The sequence below is a fragment of the Acanthochromis polyacanthus genome, chromosome 22 (assembly GCF_021347895.1).
Source record: "Acanthochromis polyacanthus isolate Apoly-LR-REF ecotype Palm Island chromosome 22, KAUST_Apoly_ChrSc, whole genome shotgun sequence".
Classification (NCBI taxonomy): domain Eukaryota; kingdom Metazoa; phylum Chordata; class Actinopteri; family Pomacentridae; genus Acanthochromis; species Acanthochromis polyacanthus.
Window position 1 is genome coordinate 19,182,808 of NC_067134.1, and position 21,324 is coordinate 19,204,131.

Here is a 21,324-nt window from a genome sequence, read left to right on the forward strand (position 1 = left end):
TACCACCTCCTACCAGACCTAGTTCGGACAACATCTGGTTCCTTCTGATCGTCCCTTGTGGTCCACTGACGACAGCAGACTGTGGAGTTGAGCGGAAGATGTCACTGTGTCCTGTGCTTTTGCATCTGTAATCCAAGCTGAGTGTCCAGGTAAGAGTTTGTCCAAATCTCTCGTTCTGTGTCTTTTGTTAAAACATTCTTTTTTTCCCTCATCCTTCTCTCTTTCTCCACGTGACGCCTTTGCTGCAGATACAGGCTGGCTGCAAGGCCTCTAGCATAGACAAGGTGGTACGGAGTCTACGTCCCATGAGAAGCTGTGCCGGGCTGTAGCCATTTGCCAGCGCTGTGGTTCTGTCAGTCAGTAGTGCTCTGCATGGATCACTGGCTCTCTTGAGGAGGTTTTTGACTGTTTGCATGTCTCTCTACCTGTTACTTGTGAGTACCTGGGACTACTGGTACATGCTCCAAACAGTATTCATTTGCAAAGTCTTTCATTTCCTGACATGCAAACTGTGGGCCCTTGTCTGTGATCAGTGTCTCTGGTATTCTATGATGTGCAAATATTGACTGTAAATGCACAATGACATTGGCAGAGAGAGTTGGGCTGAGCTGAGCAATCTCTATATATCTAGAGAAGAAGTCTACTAGTAACAGATTTTTTATCTTCCAGGGTGAACAAATCAGCTGCCAACTTCTGCCATGACCTTTCAGTTACATCTGTGAGCAATAGAGGCTCTCTCACATTGACTGAACGGATTCTGCCTCCACGTCTGCAGGAGTTTACTGTTTGTTGGCTCCTCCTCCGACCACCAGGTGGCGCCTCCTGCTGTGGATTGACGCTGTTTGCGAGAAAGTGGAGGTGGATCAGCTGCAGCTGACGCTGGTTTGTTGTTGCTTCTGTTGTGGCTGTACAGTGGCTCCAGATCCAGGATGCAGGACACTGAATCCAGGTGAGCTCAATCAATTCACTTTTATTAATTCAGAGCAAATTCCCAACATTTGTCATCTGACAGCACGGAGCATAGTGAGGCAGAGACCTGAAGAATTACAAAGAGAGGAGAGAAAAGATCCAGAGTTGGAGTTGACATCAAATCATGATTCCAGACTTTCAAAGCTCCAAGTTGTAATTTGAGGCTTCAGCAGAAGCTGCTGCTGGTTTTAAAGTGAATGAGTTGTAGATTCTCTCTGAGTGGCTCTTTGTTGTGATGTTTGCTGCTGTGTCATTTTAAAAGCAGATGATCCATGCAGAGCACATATTTAGTCCCAGTATCATCAGGACCGTGACAGTACCGGAGCCAAAGTGTCCCGTTTTACAAATGAAGAGCAAACGATGACATTAGAGAAGCAGAAAGATGATAAAGTCCTGACACAGACTGACAGTGACGCAGCAGCTGAAGGAGGGAAAGCTGCAGAAAGTGCAGACTGTGTGAATGTTAACAGGATGAACAATATTCCTACCAAATTATCAGCTCACATGTAGCTCAGATTCTGATTCCAGCTGCATGTTGTGTTTAAAGGACATGTTCTCGGCTGTGTTCTTCTGGCTGTAAGACATAAAACTATGATTGAAAGTCATAAGCAAGCTGACTGTCATGTGGTGTGGAACGCTACAGGTCAGTGGATGCAACGTGAAATATTTCTGACAGGAACAAAGTATCATCATGAAGCAATATGAGAAGTCTAAAATGTCATCCGGGCTGAAAACAGCACAGCTGCTGCAGTCAGAGTCAGAAAGGAGAAGCTGCAGAAACATGCAGACTGTGTGAAAGTGTGGCCGATCTGCTCCTTAATGTCCCTTCGTCTATCAGCTGTGTAGATGTAGGTTTCCTTATTTTAGATTGAAAAGTCACTTTAAATATCATCATTCATCAGATGCCGTTCTTTCGTGCTGCTCACAAAACCAGTAATTATGTGACGAATCTCACGTTAAGTCTCATTGTGATGGTTGTCAGACGCTTTCGGTTTCATTCCTTCAGCTGCTGGAACGGTTTTGGGAGCGAGTAAAGAACAAATGTAGAATTGTTATTTGAAGTGATGAATAGACTTATTGCCAGTCTTGGGGCTTTAGTGTCTGGATGAGTTTCTGTGTTCAGATTCTATGGTGATACAAAGGAGGTAGAAGAATGAGATGAGTTTGCTTGCAGCTCTGAAAACTCAGATCTTCCTCTTCTTTTACGTGTTGAAAATTAAAACACATTTCAGTAAATCCAACTTTGGACGAGATTCTCCAGAAATAAAGTCTCTTCCGCATTCTGGAGCGAAAAGGTTGTTGAGGCGGTTTTTGTTTGAGTTTTTCTGCCTCCAGTTTCATCCCCAGTGATGTTTAGGACTCATTGTTGTGTTTTACACTCTCTGATGTTTTCTTTTCTTCATGTCTGGTGTGTGAATCATTTCTGCTTTGTCTCCTCACAGTGTCTCATGTGGCCCTGCAGCTTCTCCTCAGAATCCTCAGAGGCCGACTCAGAATCACTCCCACTGGGAAGACGTGCGAAGGAAGGTCCACCCGGCCGGTCCAGGAGCTCCGGTCCAGCAGAGCAGCGTCAGGATGGAGACGCAAGCAGGCGAGTTAACCAGAGAGCCGACACGTTCACACCGACAGCTTCCCTCCAGATCCCACTTTATGTCTTCAACTAGGACTGGAGGTCATTTGTTTGGAGCTAAACTCTGCTGGGTTCTTTCTGTAGTCCATCCTTTTAATGAAGTGACAAAGTTCTTCACAAAATGAAATGGAACAATCACAAAATCATTACAATTAGAAAACCAGATTAAAACTATTTGATTCAATCTGGTTCATTTTTGTTGACTCTTTTTAAAATGCAGAATAAATAGATTTCCATGAAATATCACGATGTTCAGCTTAGAATTGGGTGATTCTCCTGATGGAACTGAACATCACAGATGACTAGACCAAGTCCCATCAGAAGGTTGAAAAATCCAACGGTTCCTTCTGATTTTACAGCTTGTGACGCTGGTAAACGGTGTCTTTTTTTTCTAAAGGCAACAGCTGGTGTTTTTTTGGGCTTGAAAGATTGAACCTAAATGCTTTTCTCCAACAAACTGCTGAGCTGCTGCACAGTGAAATCTCTGAGTGGAGCTCAGGATGAAACCCTCAGAGCTGTTTTACATATGGTAGACACTTAGACGAAGCAGCAAATGTGTTGGAAAGGAGTTCTGTTCTCAAAGATGTTTTAGCAGACAGGACTTTTCTAACGGATGAAGAACTTGTACAAGCCCTGGCAAAAATGATGGAATCACCGGTCCTGGGGGATGTTCATTCCCTTGTTTGATTTTGGAGAAACAAAAAAGCACATCACAGACATGCCACAAAACTAAAGTCATTTAAAATGGAAGCTTTCTGGCTTTAAGAAACACTAAAAGTAATCAAGACGAAGAAATTGCGGTGGTCAATAACAACTGCTTTTCAGGTCAAACAGAGAAAAAAATTGATGGAATCACTCAATTCTGAGGAAAAAAATGGAGTCATGAAAAGCAAACAAACAGAAAAACACTCCAAGACACCACCAGCACTTTGTTGCGCCACCTCTGGCTTTTCTAACAGCTTGCGGTCTCTGAGGACTTAACGAGTGACTCTTCAGAACTCTTCATCAATGTGGCTCCAACTTTCTCCGGTTGCTGTTGCCAGATCAGCTTTGCAGGTCGGAGCCTTGTCATTGACCATTTCCTTCAGTTTCCACCACAGATTTTCAATTGGATTGAGATCCGGACTATCTGCAGGCCACGACATTGACGTCATGTGTCTTTCTTCAAGGACAGTTTTCACAGTTTTTGCTCTGTGACTCTAAGATGCGTCATCGTCTTGAAAAATGTCTTCGTCGTCCCCAAACGTCCTTTCAATCGATGGAATAAGAAAAGTGTCCAAAATGTCAACGTAAACTTGTGCATTTATTGAAGACGTGATGACAGCCGTCCCCCCATTGCCTTTGCCTGACATGCAGCCCCACATCATCAATGACTGTGGGAATCTGCATGTTTTCTTCAGGCAGTCGTCTTCATGAATCTCATTGGAACGGCACCAAACAAAAGTTCCAGCATCGTCACTTTGCCCAATGCACATTCGCGATTAATCACCGGATACGACTTCCATCCAGTCGTCCACAGTCCGCCGTTGTTTTTCCTCAGCCCGTTGTAACCTTGTTTTGTTCCGTTTAGGTGTTAACGATGGCTTTCGTTCTGCCTTTCCGTATGTAAATCCCATTTCCTTTAGGCGCTTTCCTACAGTTCGGTCACAGACGACGACTCCAGTTTCCACCCATTGGTTCCTCATTTGTTTTGCTGCATTTTCTGTTTTCAAGACACGTTGCTTTAGGTTTTCTGTCTTGACGCTTTGACGTCTTCCTGGGTCTGCCAGTATGCTTGCCTTTTACAACCTTCCCACGGTCCAGATTTTAGACACAGATGACAACAAGCAGCATCTTTTGCAACATTCCGTGATGATTTACCTTCTTGAAGAAGTTTGACGATCCTTTCCTTTGTTTCAACGGACATCTCTGGTGTTGGAGCCGTGATTCATGTCGATCCGCTTGGTGCAGCAGCTCTCCGAGGTGTGAGCGCTCCTTTTCGACCGCAGACTAATGAGCACATTAAATCAGACGCAGGTGTTAGTTTTGGATAGGGAAATTTGCAGGGTGATTCCATCACTTGTTCCTCAGAACTGAGTGATTCCATCATTTCCCCCTCTGCTTGATCTGAAAAAGCAATTGTTCTTGATAACCACTATTTTTTTTCTTTCTTTTTTCTTTGAGCGTTTCTTAAAGCCAGAAAGTTTCCATTTTAAATGACTGTAGTTTTGTGGCATGTCTGCGCTGGAAAAAATGCTGCTCTCAAAACAGGAAAAAAACCTTATTTCAAGAAACTTTTAAGTTGAAATAAGTGAAAAAAATCTGCCAATACAACAAGTGAAATGTGGCTTGGTCAGATTTCATGAAATAAGATGTGATATTTACAATCTTCATATCTCAAAATTAGTTATTAGTTATTTTCAGCTACATTTTACCGGCATTGTCAAGCTTAGGTGTCTTAAAATAAGCTAGATATGCTAAAAAAAAACAACAACCAGTTTTTCACTCAAAAATAGATTTTCGCTTTCATGTAACCTCCTAATTTGAGATGTATTAACCCTCTTCATTTATCCTTAAAAGTTTCCCTTTGAAAAAAATCCGACCAAATTTGGCAAGAAAATTTTTGTAAATATTTTCCAAAAATTAGTAAAACTCTTCCAAAAAATCCTAAAAATATCTAAAATGATTACATGTACACCAGTAGAACTTCTGATATTTTCTTTTAGAACATTCACAGAAAAATCAAGCAAAATCCAGTGAAATTCCCTTGATTTTGGTTGATTTTTATGTGAATGTTCTTAAAGAAAATTTTGTAATTATTTTCTTTCCCACCAATGTTCAAAAATTCACCGAAAATGTTGAAAATGTGAACATCTGTTGGGGATTTTGAATGGGGACGAATTACAGCGAGGTTTTTAAAAATGATTGTTTGCTGTTCTCTCCCATTTGTGACATGAAGAAGGTGACTTGTGTGGCTTTGAAATTGTGCTAAAATGTCAAAATGAGTGATCAGGAGAAGAGTGTGACTTTTTGACATTGTGTGTTTTTTTTAGCATGTTCTTTAAAACTCATAGACAGATTAGCTTGTATCTATGAGTTTTAAATCTTTTGGAGATTGTTTTTTTTTTTTTTTTTTTTTTTTCTTTTAGTGTTCGGGTGATCTCCTTATGGAATAGAAGAAAACCCAGTATGTAAGTATGAAGTACCTATAGTCCAGAGGTAGTGGCAGCAGTTGGAGGATGGGCGAGCAGGGTTTGATCCCCTACCCTGGTGAAGCTTTTTCTTAAATTTGGGCCAAAAATCACCAAAAATAGGGGAAAAAATGTAAAAAAAAAAAACAAAAAAAAAAAAAAACAGGCTCTTTTCTTTCCCCCTTCTTCTACTCCCCTTCCCTCTTCAGGTCCATGTCACCATCGCTGTCTCTGTCACCTTGGTTTCCAGACTTTGGTTCCAGTTGTTGTTTAGCCATTTGTGTTGCTCCTTGTTTGGTTCCAGTTGTCGTTTAGCCATTTGTGTTGCTCCTTGTTTCTCCAGAGTTTGTTTCCAGTTGTCATTTAGCCATTTGTGTTACTCCTTGTCTCACTTTGGTTCCCAGAGTTTGGTTCCTGTTGTTGTTTATCCTGCTTGTGTTCAGTCCTTGTATTTGAACCAGCAACGCTCCGCATCAGAGTCCACTACCATACCGCTTGGCTATTGTGGTCCGTACTGACTTTCAGCTTTAGTTTCATTTTATCATGTAAAGCATGGTACTGAACACGTCCAAAAAGGCTTTGAGTCGGGATTCGAACTGCAGCGCTCCCGTATGACGGCCACAGAACTTATGTCTGCGCTACCTTTCACACAAGGTTTCTGGTAGAGTTTGCGTTAGTGATCGTACCAAGAGGTTCTCAGTCAGCAAAAAGACGAAAAAAATTAGCCCTGAGCTGAATTTGAACCAAGAACCTTCACGTTTAAAGGCACAGAACTTACCACTGCACCATCCTTCTTACCAGGTGTAGCCCATGTATTTGTTAAATGATACTATAAAGAAGTATTAAAGAGGTGAAAGTACAAACAGCGGATCTGGAGGGGGATTTGAACCACAGACCTTCAATATTAGATGCACATAACTTACCTCTGCACCACCTCTCTCACAAGGGCCAACTTCAAGACTTTTGTTGTAATGATGGTACCAAGAGGTTCTCAAGAAGCCAAAGAATTAAAAGAGTTTTCATGCTGGCTTTAAACCATAAGCCTCCTGAGCAAGAAGCACAGAACTTATCTGTGCACCATCTGTCTTACAAAGCGTAGCTCTTAGTTTTTTTAAGTGATGGTACAAAGAAGTAATAAAGAGGACAATGGACAAATAAAAAAAGGTCCTGAGGAGGATTTGAATCATAAGCCTTTGACATGAGAGGCATAAAATTTGTCTGTGCATCAACCATCCCACATGCTGAAGCCGTAACTATGCTTAAATGATGGTACCAGTAAAGAGTGGAGCGGGCAAAGGCTAGACAAAAGGTCTGAAGGGAGATTTCAACCACAAACCTTCAACATGAGAGACACAAAGCTTATGTCTGCACCATCTTTCCCACAAAAATTGTCTCTAACTTTGCTTAAATAGTGGTGCCAATTAATATTTGCGAGGACAAAGTACAAATAAATGCCCATGGGGGGATTTGAACCATATCCCGTCAACACGAGAGGCGCAAAGCTTACCTCTGCACCAACTTTCCCACAAGGTGCATCAGTAACGACGCTTAAATGATGGTGCCAATTAGTATCGGCGAGGACAAGTCCAAATGAAAGGGCCTCATGGGTTTTTTCACCCTAAACCGCCAACAAAAGAGGCTGAAAACTGATCTCTGCACCATGATCCGCACAAGGTCTCTGAGTTTGTTTTAATGATGGTACCAAGAGGTTCTCAATAAGCCAAAAGGACCTTCAGCTGGATTTAAAGCAAGAACTTCCTTTGCAAGAGGCACAGTACATATCTCTACACCATCTTTCTTGCAAAGTTCATGCTTGAGTTTCTTCTTGTGATGGTACTAAGAGGTTTTCATGAGGACAAAGTACAAAAGCTGGACTTGAACAGTGAACCTCCTGCATAAGGAAACATTAGACTTTCCTCTACCCCACAACATCTTATACTTGTTCCTGCTCTAGTTTCTTCCTATCGTGGTGCCAGGAAGATTATAGAGGACAAACTGCAAAATGTTTCGAAAGATTGGTCTTGAACCAGAAACCTTCAAAATGAAGAAGTTGTAGCATCTCCACTAAATCACCAACTCGACTGGTTGAGCACCTCAACGTATCGTTGCCTTGGAGAGTCTGATGGTCTGAATCTTGTGTTTGTTTTGTTGCTTGACTTGAAATGGAGAAGTATTCACAAACAAGAAAGTTTGCTTGGATTAGATCCAGAGATCTTTTGAGTAAAAGTCAGCTTGTTTAAGCTCCGGACTATCGGATCAAACCGTAACGGCTGAATCTGGTGTCCAGTCTTTGTGGTCCAACCTCCACACCTGAGCATCACGGTGAAGCTACGATGGAGCTGCATGATTGATAAGATAAGATAAGATAAACTTTATTCGTCCTGCTGGAGATTTTTTTTGCTCCAGTACAATACAATCAATAAAGGTCAGTGAAATATACACAATTACACAGAGGTCAGTAGTAAAACAGAAAAATAAACACAAGAATACAAAGTACAAAATGCAAAGTGTCTCAGTGTTTGTGTGAAGTGTCTTAGCTGAAGGAATAGTGGCTAAAAAATAAATAAAATAGAAAATAAAATAACACACTTCCAAAATGTAAACTGTAGCAAGAACAAGAAACGGATAAACAGGAAGTGAAGTGAACACAAAAGTAAACAGATGTACAGAAATATTGCTCTTGAACAGTGGTAATACAGATAGTGAGACGATCAAGGAAAAGTGTGATGATGCTGCACATGGAAATAAGTCCGTTGATCATGTATCCCTCCTGCAGAAGAGGGAGGAAGCGTACAGTCTGATTTCCACAGGTAGGAAAGACCTCCTGTGTGGTTCTGTGGTGCGTCTCAGTGGTCTCAGTGTGTGACTGAAGGAGCTCTGATAGGACGTCAGCGTGGCATGCAGGGGGTGAGAGGTGTTGTCCGTGATGCTGAGCAGCTTCCTCAGCATCTGACGTCTCCACCACAGACTCCAGCTCAACCCCCAGGACAGAGCCAGCTCTCCTGATGAGACTGTTAAGTCTGTTAGTGTCGGCTGCCTTCAGCCTGCAAACTGCAGCGTGGAAGCGGACGCTGGAGACCACCGAGCGATAAAACATCTGCAGCATGTTTCTGCACGCATCCGACACGGTTGTTTAAGAACTGAGAAGCTCCTCACTGCATCAGCTAGGGTTAAAGAAGTTGTTGCAGCTGAAACACATTCATCACTGCAGTAATTATCCAATGGAAGGCTCTTACCTATTTGCTGCATTAAATCCAGGCGGGGACTTTTTTTGGCCAGGCAGTCTGTCTGTCTATCTGTCTATCTATCTATCTAACAGTTCACTGGTAGTTTGCTACACTTGTGGATCCAGCAGCAGCCTCCACATGTATTTATGTTTTCTTCTATTATGAATAAGGAATGACTTTTGGATCAAGATGCAAACAGAGTCTGACAAACTACAAATGCAACTGATGTCCTCTGGAAACAAGTGCAGAGCCGCTGACATACTGGACCACCCACAACACTGTTTACCCAAACCTGTGTAATGTAGCCAAACATTTCCTGTGTACCCCAGCCTCATCTGTGCCGTGTGAACGGGTTTTTTTCCAAGTCTGGGGAAATAGTCTGTAAAAGAAGAAACCGCTCGCGTCGAAGAACAGTGGATAAACTGTTTCTTAATAAAAACTGATGACCAGTTCCATAAGCACACCCTCTTTACCAATAAACCCCAAGACGTACTACCAAAATCTATCAAATAATCTGTATTTTTGTGTCGACTGCACTTGATTTTATTGACCACTAGATGTCCTACTGGAGCTCTGTGTGTCATTGAAGCCTCCAGTAATGAAGCATGTTTTGAATAAAGTGTGTAAGCTTCAGCAAAGCCTCAATCAGTCATCACTACAAAAAGACAGCAGAAGCTGTGTCCAGTGAATGAGCAGCAGAGTCCTGTTGAGGTTGTGAAGAGAAGTAAAAAGCTTACAGCACCTGGTATTCCCAGGTGGTCTCCCATCCAAGTACTAACCAGGCCCTCAGGAACAAACCACAGTTTTATAGATGTTGTGACAAGACGTGCTGTTTTTTTCTTCTACTTTGTAGAGCGTCTTCAACCTGGAATAAACACTTAAATTGAATGAACGCGTCATTTTCAGGAGCCTGTATGTGTGACTTTGTTGTCCATGATGTGATATGAGCTGATTTATTGTCTCCAGCAGCGTTTCCATTACCCTTAGCTATGCGCAAAATGTAAATAGCGCAATACAAAACTGGTAATGGAAACACCTGAATTTCGAAAAAGGACTAAAATATCGCTAAAAGGCTTTTACGCTCTCATGAGGCTGTTTTTCAGACGTTTCGATATTGAAAAATATCGCAAAAGCGCAATGGAAACACTTTTTCCGGAATTATACGTCACCGGACGTGACGTACCTGGTCACATGACCAGTTCTCTCGGAGTAAACATGGCGCGGTACGTGTGGACAGAAGAGGAGACCGAGACGTTTCTTGCCATTATTCTTGAGAAAAACATCACTGCCATACTAGACAGCAAACAGCAGAGGAATGCAGAGTGTTATAAGGAGATAGAAACAGGTTTTGGGCGTCCATCTTCCTGCAGTGAAATCTCGCGGGATGATATTTTACGAGAGCTACGATGCTTCTGCCCAGAACAACCTTCAATGGTAACACGTTCAAAGCGCAAATATACTTTGTCGAAATTTTAGAAATATCGCTTTTATTTTGCGAAAAACTGTAATAGAAACCCAACATGTTCCTGTGTCTCAAACGTTTTCATGTTGGGCTCAAGGTGAAGCTACAATCAATAACTTGTTGTGTAACGGCGGCTCTTCACTGCCGTGGTGGACGAAGTGTGTGAGTCTGTTCAGAGCTTCAAGTCACGTTCACATGGACATCAGGACTCAGATGATGGAGATGATGGACATGTAGAAAAGGTCCCACAGTTCATGACACTATCATTTATGGCTGTACCAGCCTGAATACGCCTGATCTTGGAAGCTAAGCACTTTGGTGGAGGTTAGTATGTGGATGGGAGACTGACTGGGAATACCAGGGGCTGTAAACTTCTCACAACCTCAACAGGACGCTGCTGCTCATTCACTGGACACAGCTGTCAACTAAAACTTCTTATACACTCTATGAGGTGGATAAGCTGCAGCTGATGCTGATTTCTTGTTGGTTCTGGTTGGAGCCAAAGAACAAAAGTGCCACCTGCTGGATCAGCTGATGTCCTGCAGCCTCTTCACCACACAAAGGCTCTGACAGATTTAATTCTTTACTCTCTGACTGCACACACCAATCACATAGGGACATATACATGTATGGAACAAAGAGCTGAGCTGACAATCAACATGTGTTTGAGGATTTATTGATAAAGACATTTAAAAGTGTCTTTCAAAAAACAGTAAACTCCTCCTGCAGACGTGGAGGCAGAATCAGTTCACTCGTTGGCTTTAAAAGCCCAGAGAGGTTTTAGTTTCCAGCTGTCTCCAGTGACAGCTAAAGGTGTCGCCTCACTTCTGGTCTCTGCTCTGGGTCTCCTGATCCTCACACAGAGAGCTCCAAGAGTCCTCACACTGATCCATGCTGTCGAACTCACATCAGCTCACACACACTTTCTACCTTCACCTGAAGATGAAACACATCATTCAGCGCACATCCACCGAAATCCTCCTGGAAGAACATCAGCTGCTCCTCCACTCATCGAGCGGACAGCAGTGAGGTTGAGGAAGTCGCATCAACTACTGTACTTCTGTCTGTCCAGCAGATGGAGTCATGGAGCTGCAGTGAAGTGACTTCGATCCACTGATACACTCATTCAGTTTGACTTACACTGATGTTTTATTGACTTCCAATCACTAAACCAATCAGTCATTATGTTATTATTTTACTGGTCACTTGAGATCAAACTGTGCTGAATGTGGCCCCTGAACTAAAATGAGTTTGAGACCTCCACTTTACAGGATAAAGACGTGCCGATAACAGATTCTATTGGCTTTAAATATTGATTTAAACCAGAGACTGACGCCTTGTGGCTCTTGTCTTTATGAGATTTGCAGTAGGTCTAATCATCGGTGTGAAGGATATTTCATACATTTGTTAGCTCCCAAAATCCTTTAACACCATCAAGCATTTGAAAGAATAAAACTGTTTTAAACACTATTAGAATGTCAGATTGAATGTGAGATGACTGGATTCTGTTCACTCATTCAGCCCAGTTCAAACAGGGAAAAGAGAGGAAACTTTTGATGTTTAATGCTTAGTTAGACTGGACTACCGTATGATAGGACTTTCTCCAAAAACGGATCGTGTTATTTCATCCACGAACTAAACACTAAAAAGCACATGAAGAGAAGCTCTGAGTGTGAAGGAACTGTCGTGCAGAACTGATTCGATGAAGCACTTTTCTGCATCACAATTTGGGGTTTACCTCCTACCATATTCTCTCTTAGAGTACCACAAACTGTACATTATTGTGTCTATTTCAGCTAACGGATCATTCGTATTTATCACACAGAATATTCAATCAATGACATTAATTTCACTTTAATTTGAACAAAAAACTAACATTTGTCAATTTGTATTCCTGAGTCATTGAGTGACTGATGGGTATTATCAATCAATAACAAGTTCATATAAATAGCTTTCTTATGTATTAATGTGCAACGTTTATGAACTTCATGTCACACAATGGGGAAAGTTTAAACTCTTGGTGGCATTTTGGCACTTTAGAAGGTTAAATAGAGACAGTTGTAGCCGACTGTAAGGTTTCTGCAAGATATCTCTGTCAACGTTGGAGCACTGTGGTGAAAATGTAAAAGATGACAATGAAAACACCCAAAGGAAAGACTGAAAAGCAGAAACCCCCAAGTGTTGCTATTCTATTTGTACTTTATAATTCATCCTTTGACATCTCAGTCAGTTGTTTGTTTTCTATTCTGTACTGGCTGCTTTACAGACAGCATTGACTTGGCTTAATTTGTTGTCCGTCACTGCACTGACTAAACCCTTATTTTACTTTACTTACTTTAGATCCAGATGTGTTAGCTAACTATAGACCGATATCCAACCTACCATTTCTCTCTAAAATTCTGGAAAGAACAGTTGCAAATCAATTGTGTGAACACCTACAAAGGAATAATTTGTTTGAAATGTTTCAGTCAGGCTTCAGAGTGCATCATAGCACAGAAACAGCTCTAGTGAAAGTTACTAATGACCTTCTCATAGCATCAGATAATGGACTAGTCTCTATACTTGTTTTGTTAGATCTTAGTGCAGCGTTTGACACAATCGACCACAAAATTTTATTACAGCGTCTAGAATATTCAATTGGCATTAAAGGGACAGCACTGGATTGGTTTAAATCCTACTTATCAGATAGGTTCCAGTTTGTGCATGTCAACAATAACTCTTCTGAGCAGACTAAAGTTAATCACGGAGTTCCTCAGGGTTCTGTCTTAGGACCGATACTTTTCACATTATACATGCTTCCTTTAGGCAATATTATTAGGAAGCATTGTATTAACTTCCATTGTTATGCAGATGACACACAATTGTATTTATCTATGAAGCCAGATGAAACTGATCAGTTAGCTAGACTGCAAGATTGTCTTAAGGACATTAAAACCTGGATGACTTTTAACTTCCTACTGCTAAATTCAGACAAAACTGAAGTCATTGTATTTGGCCCCAAACATCTTAGAAACTCGCTTTCAAAGCAAATAGTTACTCTGGATGGCATCACATTGGCCTCCAGTACTACTGTGAGGAATCTTGGAGTTATTTTTGACCAGGACATGTCCTTTAACTCACACATAAAGCAAGTCTGTAGGACTTCCTTTTTTCACCTGCGTAATATTGTAAAAATCAGGAACATTCTGTCTCAGAGTGATGCAGAAAAATTAGTTCATGCTTTTGTTACTTCCAGGCTTGACTATTGCAATTCCTTATTATCGGGTTGTCCAAATAGCTCTCTCAAACATCTACAGTTGATCCAAAACGCTGCTGCGAGAGTACTGACAGGAGTTAGCAAAAGAGATCATATTTCCCCTATACTTGCTTCTCTTCACTGGCTTCCTGTTAAATCCAGAATAGAATTTAAAATCCTTCTTCTGACATATAAAGCTCTTAATAACCAATCTCCATCATATCTTAAAGATCTGATAGTACCTTATTATCCTAGTAGAACTCTTCGCTCTCAAACTGCAGGCTTACTTGTTGTTCCTAGAATTTCTAAAAGTAGAATGGGAGGCAGAGCCTTCAGTTATCAGGCGCCTCTCCTGTGGAACCTGCTCCCAGTTTGGGTTCGGGAGGCAGACACCCTCTCTATTTTTAAGACCAGGCTTAAAGCGTTCCTTTTTGACAAATCTTATAGTTGGGGCTGACTGGGTGACCCACAGAGGTCCGGCTTGTGTCTTCATTGTACAGCTGACTCCTTCTTGGACGTCCCTTCGTTCTGCCCCTAGTCATGCTGCTATAGGCCTAGGCTGCTGGGGGACTTTTCTTGACGCACTGAGCCCTTCTCTATCTACCTTTACATTTAATATGTATACCGTTATTGCAGTACATTCACTCTGTTTCCCCCTGTGCTATTTCTCCGAGTGTCCCTGGTCCCAGAGCTGGATGCTTCAGATCTGCGGTCGATGTTCCACCAGCTGGTCCAGTCTCCACCATGTCCACTGTGGGATGCTGCTACTGACCTTCCACCAGCCCTCTGCTTCCAATTCCCTTTTTCCACGAGTCAACTCTGCATCGCCTTCAATATACTGTTATGCTAACTTACATACTGTTTGAATTTTACTGCTAGCTATATAAGGAGTATGTTTAATGTCAGAGCCGTACATCATAAGAGTAAACTATGAGTCAGTTTTCAATGTTAGCTTATACTTTGTCTGTGTCACATATCCTGTCATGCATGTATTCAAATGTGTGTTGTGTTTTCCTTGCTTTCTCACCCCTCCCTCTTCTCCCATCCCTCCCCCTTGCCCTCTTCTGTCCTTCTCAACCCGCCCGGCCAGCAGGCAGATGGGTCCCCCCTATTTAGAGCCGGGTTCTGCTCGAGGTTTCTTCCCTGTTAAAAGGGTGTTTTTCCTTGCCACTGTCGCCTTTGGGCTTGCTCTGGGGGTCAGGCATATGGGTTCTGTAAAGCGTCTTGAGACGATTTGACTGTAATTGACGCTATATAAATAAAATTGAATTGAATTGAATTGAAATTATTTTGAAGGCTTGGTACCGTACTTACACGTTCAAAGTGATACGGTGTGGAGATTTAAAAAAACATTATTAGCTGAAGTCAACAAGACTAATCTTAGAGTGGCTGAAGGTTACAGCAGCAATAAAACCATCAGGTGTTCAATGGAACTTCTGTAGATGTGATCAAAGTTCAACAAAGAGTCATTTAGTTCTGGTTGGAAACACTGTACAACCACATATTCAGCATTCACATAATTAAAAGATAATTGCAGAGCATTTTTCAAAAACACACCACAGATATATATATATAAAAATATACAATTCAGTCACTGATACACACATTGATGAACTGACAAGATTATTTCTATGGCACTGTCATAGAAAACATGTTTATTATTATCATCACTTTAATAAAAACATTTAGTAAGATTTCCTATTTCGCTTATTAACTCATTTCAATGTCTGGCCAATTTGGGATTCAGAAAATGAGAGGAGGTTTGAGGCATATTAAATCTGACCACAGGAGCTTTTGAAAGCTAAAATCAGTGGAAGCTCGACAGAAAATTGGAGCAGACAGTGAGTTTGTTAATTATTGTCTGAAAAGCCAACTTATATTGATTATACTGACGTTGATTGAATGTTGTAAAGCAACAAAAGGAGAACACTTCCACAGAGGGTGGAGACCTTTGTAGACATTATATCTGTGGTTAAAGGTGTTTTGTTACGTGATTGAGACCTTTGAATCTGGTTGTAACCACACTGTAAAAAAATACATCCAATAAAACAACCGTAAAAATCAGGCAGCAAAGGTGCCAGAAAAAAAATATGAATAATCAGTGAAATAATGTAAGGTTCAAAAACTGAAATAAATTATCAGTATAACTAAACAGGGGAAACCAGTAGAGTCACAGTAAATTGTTGATAAAATATTACAGTTAAGCCTGTTAAAAACCATCAATGTTTTACAGTAACAGGTGTTTTTACAATGTGACAGGTGACCACAGACAGCTGACTGGGTCTAACTGGTTTATATCGACTCACTTCCCTGAAAGCTGCTGCTCAGATGAGAAAATGGCTCAGAAAGGAGCTCAACTTTCTTTAGAGAATATTTCTTGTTCCATCTGTCTGGATCCACTGAAGGATCCGGTGACTCTTTCCTGTGGACACAGCTACTGCATGGTCTGTATTAAAGCCCACTGGGATGGAGAGGACCAGAGCAGAATCTACAGCTGCCCTCAGTGCAGGAAGACCTTCACACCGAGGCCTAACCTGGAGAAAAACGTCCTGTTGGCAGAGTTAGTGGAGCAGCTGAAGAAGACCGGACTCCAAGCTGCTGCTGCTGATCACTGCTATGCTGGAGCTGAAGATGTGTCCTGTGATTTCTGCACTGGGAGGAAGATGAAGGCTGTCAAGTCCTGTTTAGTCTGTCTGGCCTCCTACTGTAGGAATCACCTTCAGCCTCACTATGTGTCTCCAGCGTTTAAGAAGCACCATCTGGTGGAACCCTCCAAGAACCTCCAGAACATCTGCCCTTGTCATGACAGGGTGATGGAGATTTTCTGTCGTACTGATCAAGAGTTGGTCTGCCATCTCTGCTCTGTAGACGAACATGAAGGTCACGACACGGTTTCAGCTGCAGTAGTAAGGACCGAGAGGAAGCTTCAGATGAGTCGACTAAACATCCAGCAGAGAATCCAGAGAAGAAAGGAAGATGTGAAGCTGCTCCAACAGCAGGTGAAGAACATCAACGTCTCTGCTGATAAAACAGTGGAGGACAATGAGAAAATGTTCACAGAGATGATCCAACTCATCCAGAAAAGAAGCCGAGATGTGGAGCAGCAGATCAGATCCATGCAGGAGACTGAAGTGAGTCGAGTCAAAGAGCTTCAGGAGAAGCTGAAGCAGGAGATCACTGATCTGAAGAGGAAAGATGCTGAGCTGAAGCAGATCTTAGATACACGAGATAACGACCAGTTTCTCCTCAACTACCCCTCAGAGTCAGAAGTCGGTGAGTCCACACACCCATCCAGCATCAACACCAGCATTCAAGAGGACTTTAAGGACATGACAGCAGCTGTGAAAAAGCTCAGAGATCATCTACAGGATGTTTTGAGGGGCACTTGCACAAACACCTCACCGACAGTCCCTCAACCAGATGTTCTTCTGCCACAACCAGAACCAGAACTAAAGACCAGAGCTGAACTCTTACAATATTTACGACAAATCACTCTGGATCCAAACACAGCACACAAATGTCTGTTATTATCTGAAGGAAACAGTAAAGTAGCAGTAATGGATCAACGTCAGTCTTATCCTGATCATCCGGACAGATTCACAGACTGTTATCAGGTCCTGAGCAGAGAGAGTCTGACTGGACGTTGTTACTGGGAGGTGGAGTGGAGAGGAGGATTCATAGCAGCAGTTTCATACAAGAATATCAGCAGAACTGGGAGCTTGAATGACTGTGACTTTGGGTACAATGACAAATCTTGGTCTGTCCAATGTGACACCAACAGTTATTCATTTTGCTACAACAACAGCAGAACCTTCATCTCAGGTCCTCCTTCCTCCAGAGTTGGAGTTTATCTGGATCACAGTGCAGGTATTCTGTCTTTCTACAGCGTCTCTGAAACCGTGACTCTCCTCCACAGAGTCCAGACCACATTCAGTCAGCCGCTACATGCTGGAGTTCGACTTTACATTCGTGGCTCCACTGCAAAGTTCATCGATTATTGTAAACTGTAAAACACAAACAGCCTAAACAGTCGTCAATTGTAATTATATGAACCATTTAGTGTTATTTTCGAGACTTCCACTGATTTAAAATTTAAAGATATTCACAATAAAATCAAATCTGTAAATAGCATCAATATCAAAAATCTCCAATGTTGGTTACAAAAAAGGAAAACACGAATTCACAAATAAATACGACAAGATTTGTATTTAGCATGAAGAGTACTTCATCCATGTGTTTCCTAGAAAAATCTGTATTTGCAGAACCGTTTAATTAGTTTCACTGTATTTCATTCAGCTAAAAACATCATTATTTTACAGATATTTGCCATGACTTGACAGAACAATTATGTATATTCAGGATCATTTTATGTGATATTGTCTTCTTATTGCTCAGTAAATTATTGTTTGTGAAAGTTCAATTTTATTATTTGATATCCCTGTCAAATGTTGTCATCGCCATCTCCTGTTTGTTGTCTGTAATATATTGTAGAGTCTGAACCATTTCATTTAAATGACTCCAGTCAACTTACACAAAAAGTAATATAGTACATAACTGCAATAAACACAACTGTAAGTATACATAAGATTTCACTACACAATCAAATCTGCACTTACAATCAACAACAAACACATTAAAGCAAAGAGGAAACTCACTTGTGAAGCCTTGTAGGAAAACACCGACCGAAAAAATTTAGATAAAAACGATCTACTGGACTCATTTCAGTGAAATATTTAGTCAAACTCACTTTATTACAAACATAAACGCAGAATTTCCCATGTGGAATTTCAAAAAATGGCGCCTGCAGGTTGGACTTTTGACTGACACCTCCGTCACCCAATAGGAGTGGCTCCGGCCGACAGTAGCCAATCAATCAGTGTTGTAAAGAAGTGCCCGCCCCCCATTACTAAACATTTACGAACCAATTGGAATCGAGTCTGCTTAAGAATGACGTGTCTGTCAGCCAATGACATGCTCCGATCGCGACTGGTTTAGAGAGCAGCGACCCTGATGGATATTTCACAAATAACATGCAAAAGTGTAAAAATAAGTGAAAATATTAATTGCTTTTACGTCAATACAAATATTTTTTTATTCTAATACGTATAAATGAGCGTCCAAATGTTTTTTCTGGAAAACACTTGAGAAAAAAGTAAAATATTATATATATTTTTTAATGTTCTGAAATGGTGGAAGAGTCAGCACCATGGCTGAGTAATTCCGTTATCAATAATCCGAATAACGTGCATATAATGCAGATTAGTTTACATGTCTACTGTAAAAAAGAAAAGCAAATAAATAAATACACAAAATTAATTAATTAAAAATGGGGTGGGAGGCCAAAACAGTACATATTGTTCACAACTAAATTTCCACTTCACTGTATTCAAATCTGAAATAAAACATTCTTTTAGGATTTTTGATGTTATTGTCAGTTTCTACAGTTTCTGAACAACATGATGTTCTCACATATTCAACCAGTTTTCTGTTGTACTGGATAGAAAACTTGCACCTTCTTATGAGTCCAGTAACATTTCAAACTGGGATGTGTCAGTGAACAGAGCATGTTGACTGGTTTTATTATCACATTAGAGATCTGCTGGAAGGCAGCTGAAGGACTCACTGCAGCCTGAAAGGAGGCTCTGTCGCCGGGCAGAAGCACATCACAGACCATCTGAAGACAAAAAGGAAACTCTTTTTAATTTCCACTGCGTAGGAGGAAACAACCAGGCCTTGTTGGTGCCGCTTGATGGTAAAATTCTTCCTCTTCTTGTGGCTGGAGGCCGAATGTGGAGCAGAGATTCTGGCTGATTGGCAGGTGACCATTGAAACACAGCTGAAAAAGCTTCCTGTCCACACAAAGCCTGCCAAGGATGGAGGTAAATGTCAGGACACCTGGAAAAATGGTGTTTTTGTTCGACCGGAGGAGGTTGGAGAGTCGCCCCAGAAAGGTCTGAAGCATTATTCCCAGCAGAGGACGGAGGTTTATCACCTCTGGACCCTGAGAACAATGTCTGACTTAAAGACTTTTGTAATTATTCATATTCATAATGTGATTCAATTCTCAGTCTATTATCACAGAAACATTAGCTAAAGAAACTTGCTGTCACTTGCTAAATATAAACAACAAATTTTGACAGTGTTTTTGTTACATTTATAGATTTTTCTAAAATCTATCATTCATACTATATTACTATATAAAATATTCTTTTGTATGTTGACAATGTCCTCCTAAATATATTTTTACAAATAATGAAATCTATATTTGACCATGAAATCACATTTTGTTTTTTTCTTACATTATTTAAGGAGTGAGACTTTTCTAAATTAAAAATGCTCAAAAATACATTTTTATCCCTATGCAATGTTTTTTTCCTTTAAATTCAACCGTTTCTTTTTTATTAGAACTCTTCACAGTTCCGTTGGAATTCAGACCTGCACCATCTCGGCAGCAAAAAACATTAAAGCCTCCTAAAAGTGAATTGGATTAAGGCATAAAATTAGCGTAAAATTAACAAATAAACACAATAATATAATAGTGATTGAAAATCGCCATTTTTTAACTGAAATTTAAAAAATGTACTTGTTTTCTAGCAACATCAGGAGAAAAGCATTAATTTGCATCAAAAATCTCTATTTTTACAATTATTTTTACATTTGACTATAACTACAATCTTTCTAGTACATTTAAAACTAAGATCTTTTTAGTACATTTAAATCTTATATATCTGTTTATCAAGCAAAAATTTGTATGAGCAAAAATTATTTTTAACTGTTATTTTACATGTTTCCTTGTCAGAATAAAACTTCATTAATAAAAATTTACAAAAATACTTTTTAAGTCAAACAAATCAAACATTTTTTGTGAGATTATTTTGAAGCTTCTCTTTTTCTGTTTGATTTTAAGACCCCAGTGTTTAGAAAATCTGTTTATTTTGCACAATAACTAAAAACAAAGCAGTTGAATGATAAACTGAAGTGAAGCAGTTAAAGGTGGTTTCTGGGTCCTGGTCCCCCAGAGAATCAGCAGCATTACTGGTCGTAAGCCGCCCACATTTGTCCCATTATTCATTACAATTAATTGCTTCCCGGCCTTTCCCAGGAAGACGTCTTCGCTGCAGATTGTAATATGAGCGCAGGACTTAAAGCTGCCACTCAAATGTGGCCGTGACCTTTCAGAGAAAAGGCTGTTTTTCAGTCAGTTTGCAGCATGAAGGTTGAAGTGTGTGTCTGCGTGTTCATCTATCCATGTGAGAACCGACCTCCAGTAGCTCGATGCAACTCGACCCGACGTTTTACAATCGCACACAGAAAGGTAACACTTAACAGGAAACTGAACGCTTCTGAACTGAATAAACTGATTGCTAAAAACATCCAGAAGACACCAGAATGTTTGTTTTAGTCAAATTCTGTTAAAAAAAATGTATAGACTTTTGATGCTAATACAAAATAATCATATATACATTATTATTCTTTCAAAAAATTGCAAACACTTAAAAAATAAGTTAATTTTATCCTGTGGAGTTTAAAAGGCATGCTATTAATTTGAAAAAAACTGTCAGATTTTCAACACTCATCAGTTGTTAAGTGGAAAAATAAGTCAAATCTCTGCTTAAACACACAACACAGCT

At 40.6% G+C, this 21,324-nt stretch overlaps 1 protein-coding gene across 1 annotated transcript; it reads left to right on the plus strand.

The window, feature by feature from the left end:
- Window positions 1–807: 807 nt before the first annotated feature.
- Window positions 808–19,917, plus strand: LOC127532191 (tripartite motif-containing protein 16-like). The gene is made up of 2 exons (XM_051943460.1): window positions 808–949; window positions 2,412–19,917. Exon 2 carries the CDS (start codon window positions 15,916–15,918, stop codon window positions 17,701–17,703), a length of 1,788 nt encoding a protein of 595 aa, XP_051799420.1. The 5' UTR covers window positions 808–949; window positions 2,412–15,915; the 3' UTR covers window positions 17,704–19,917.
- Window positions 19,918–21,324: the final 1,407 nt, after the last annotated feature.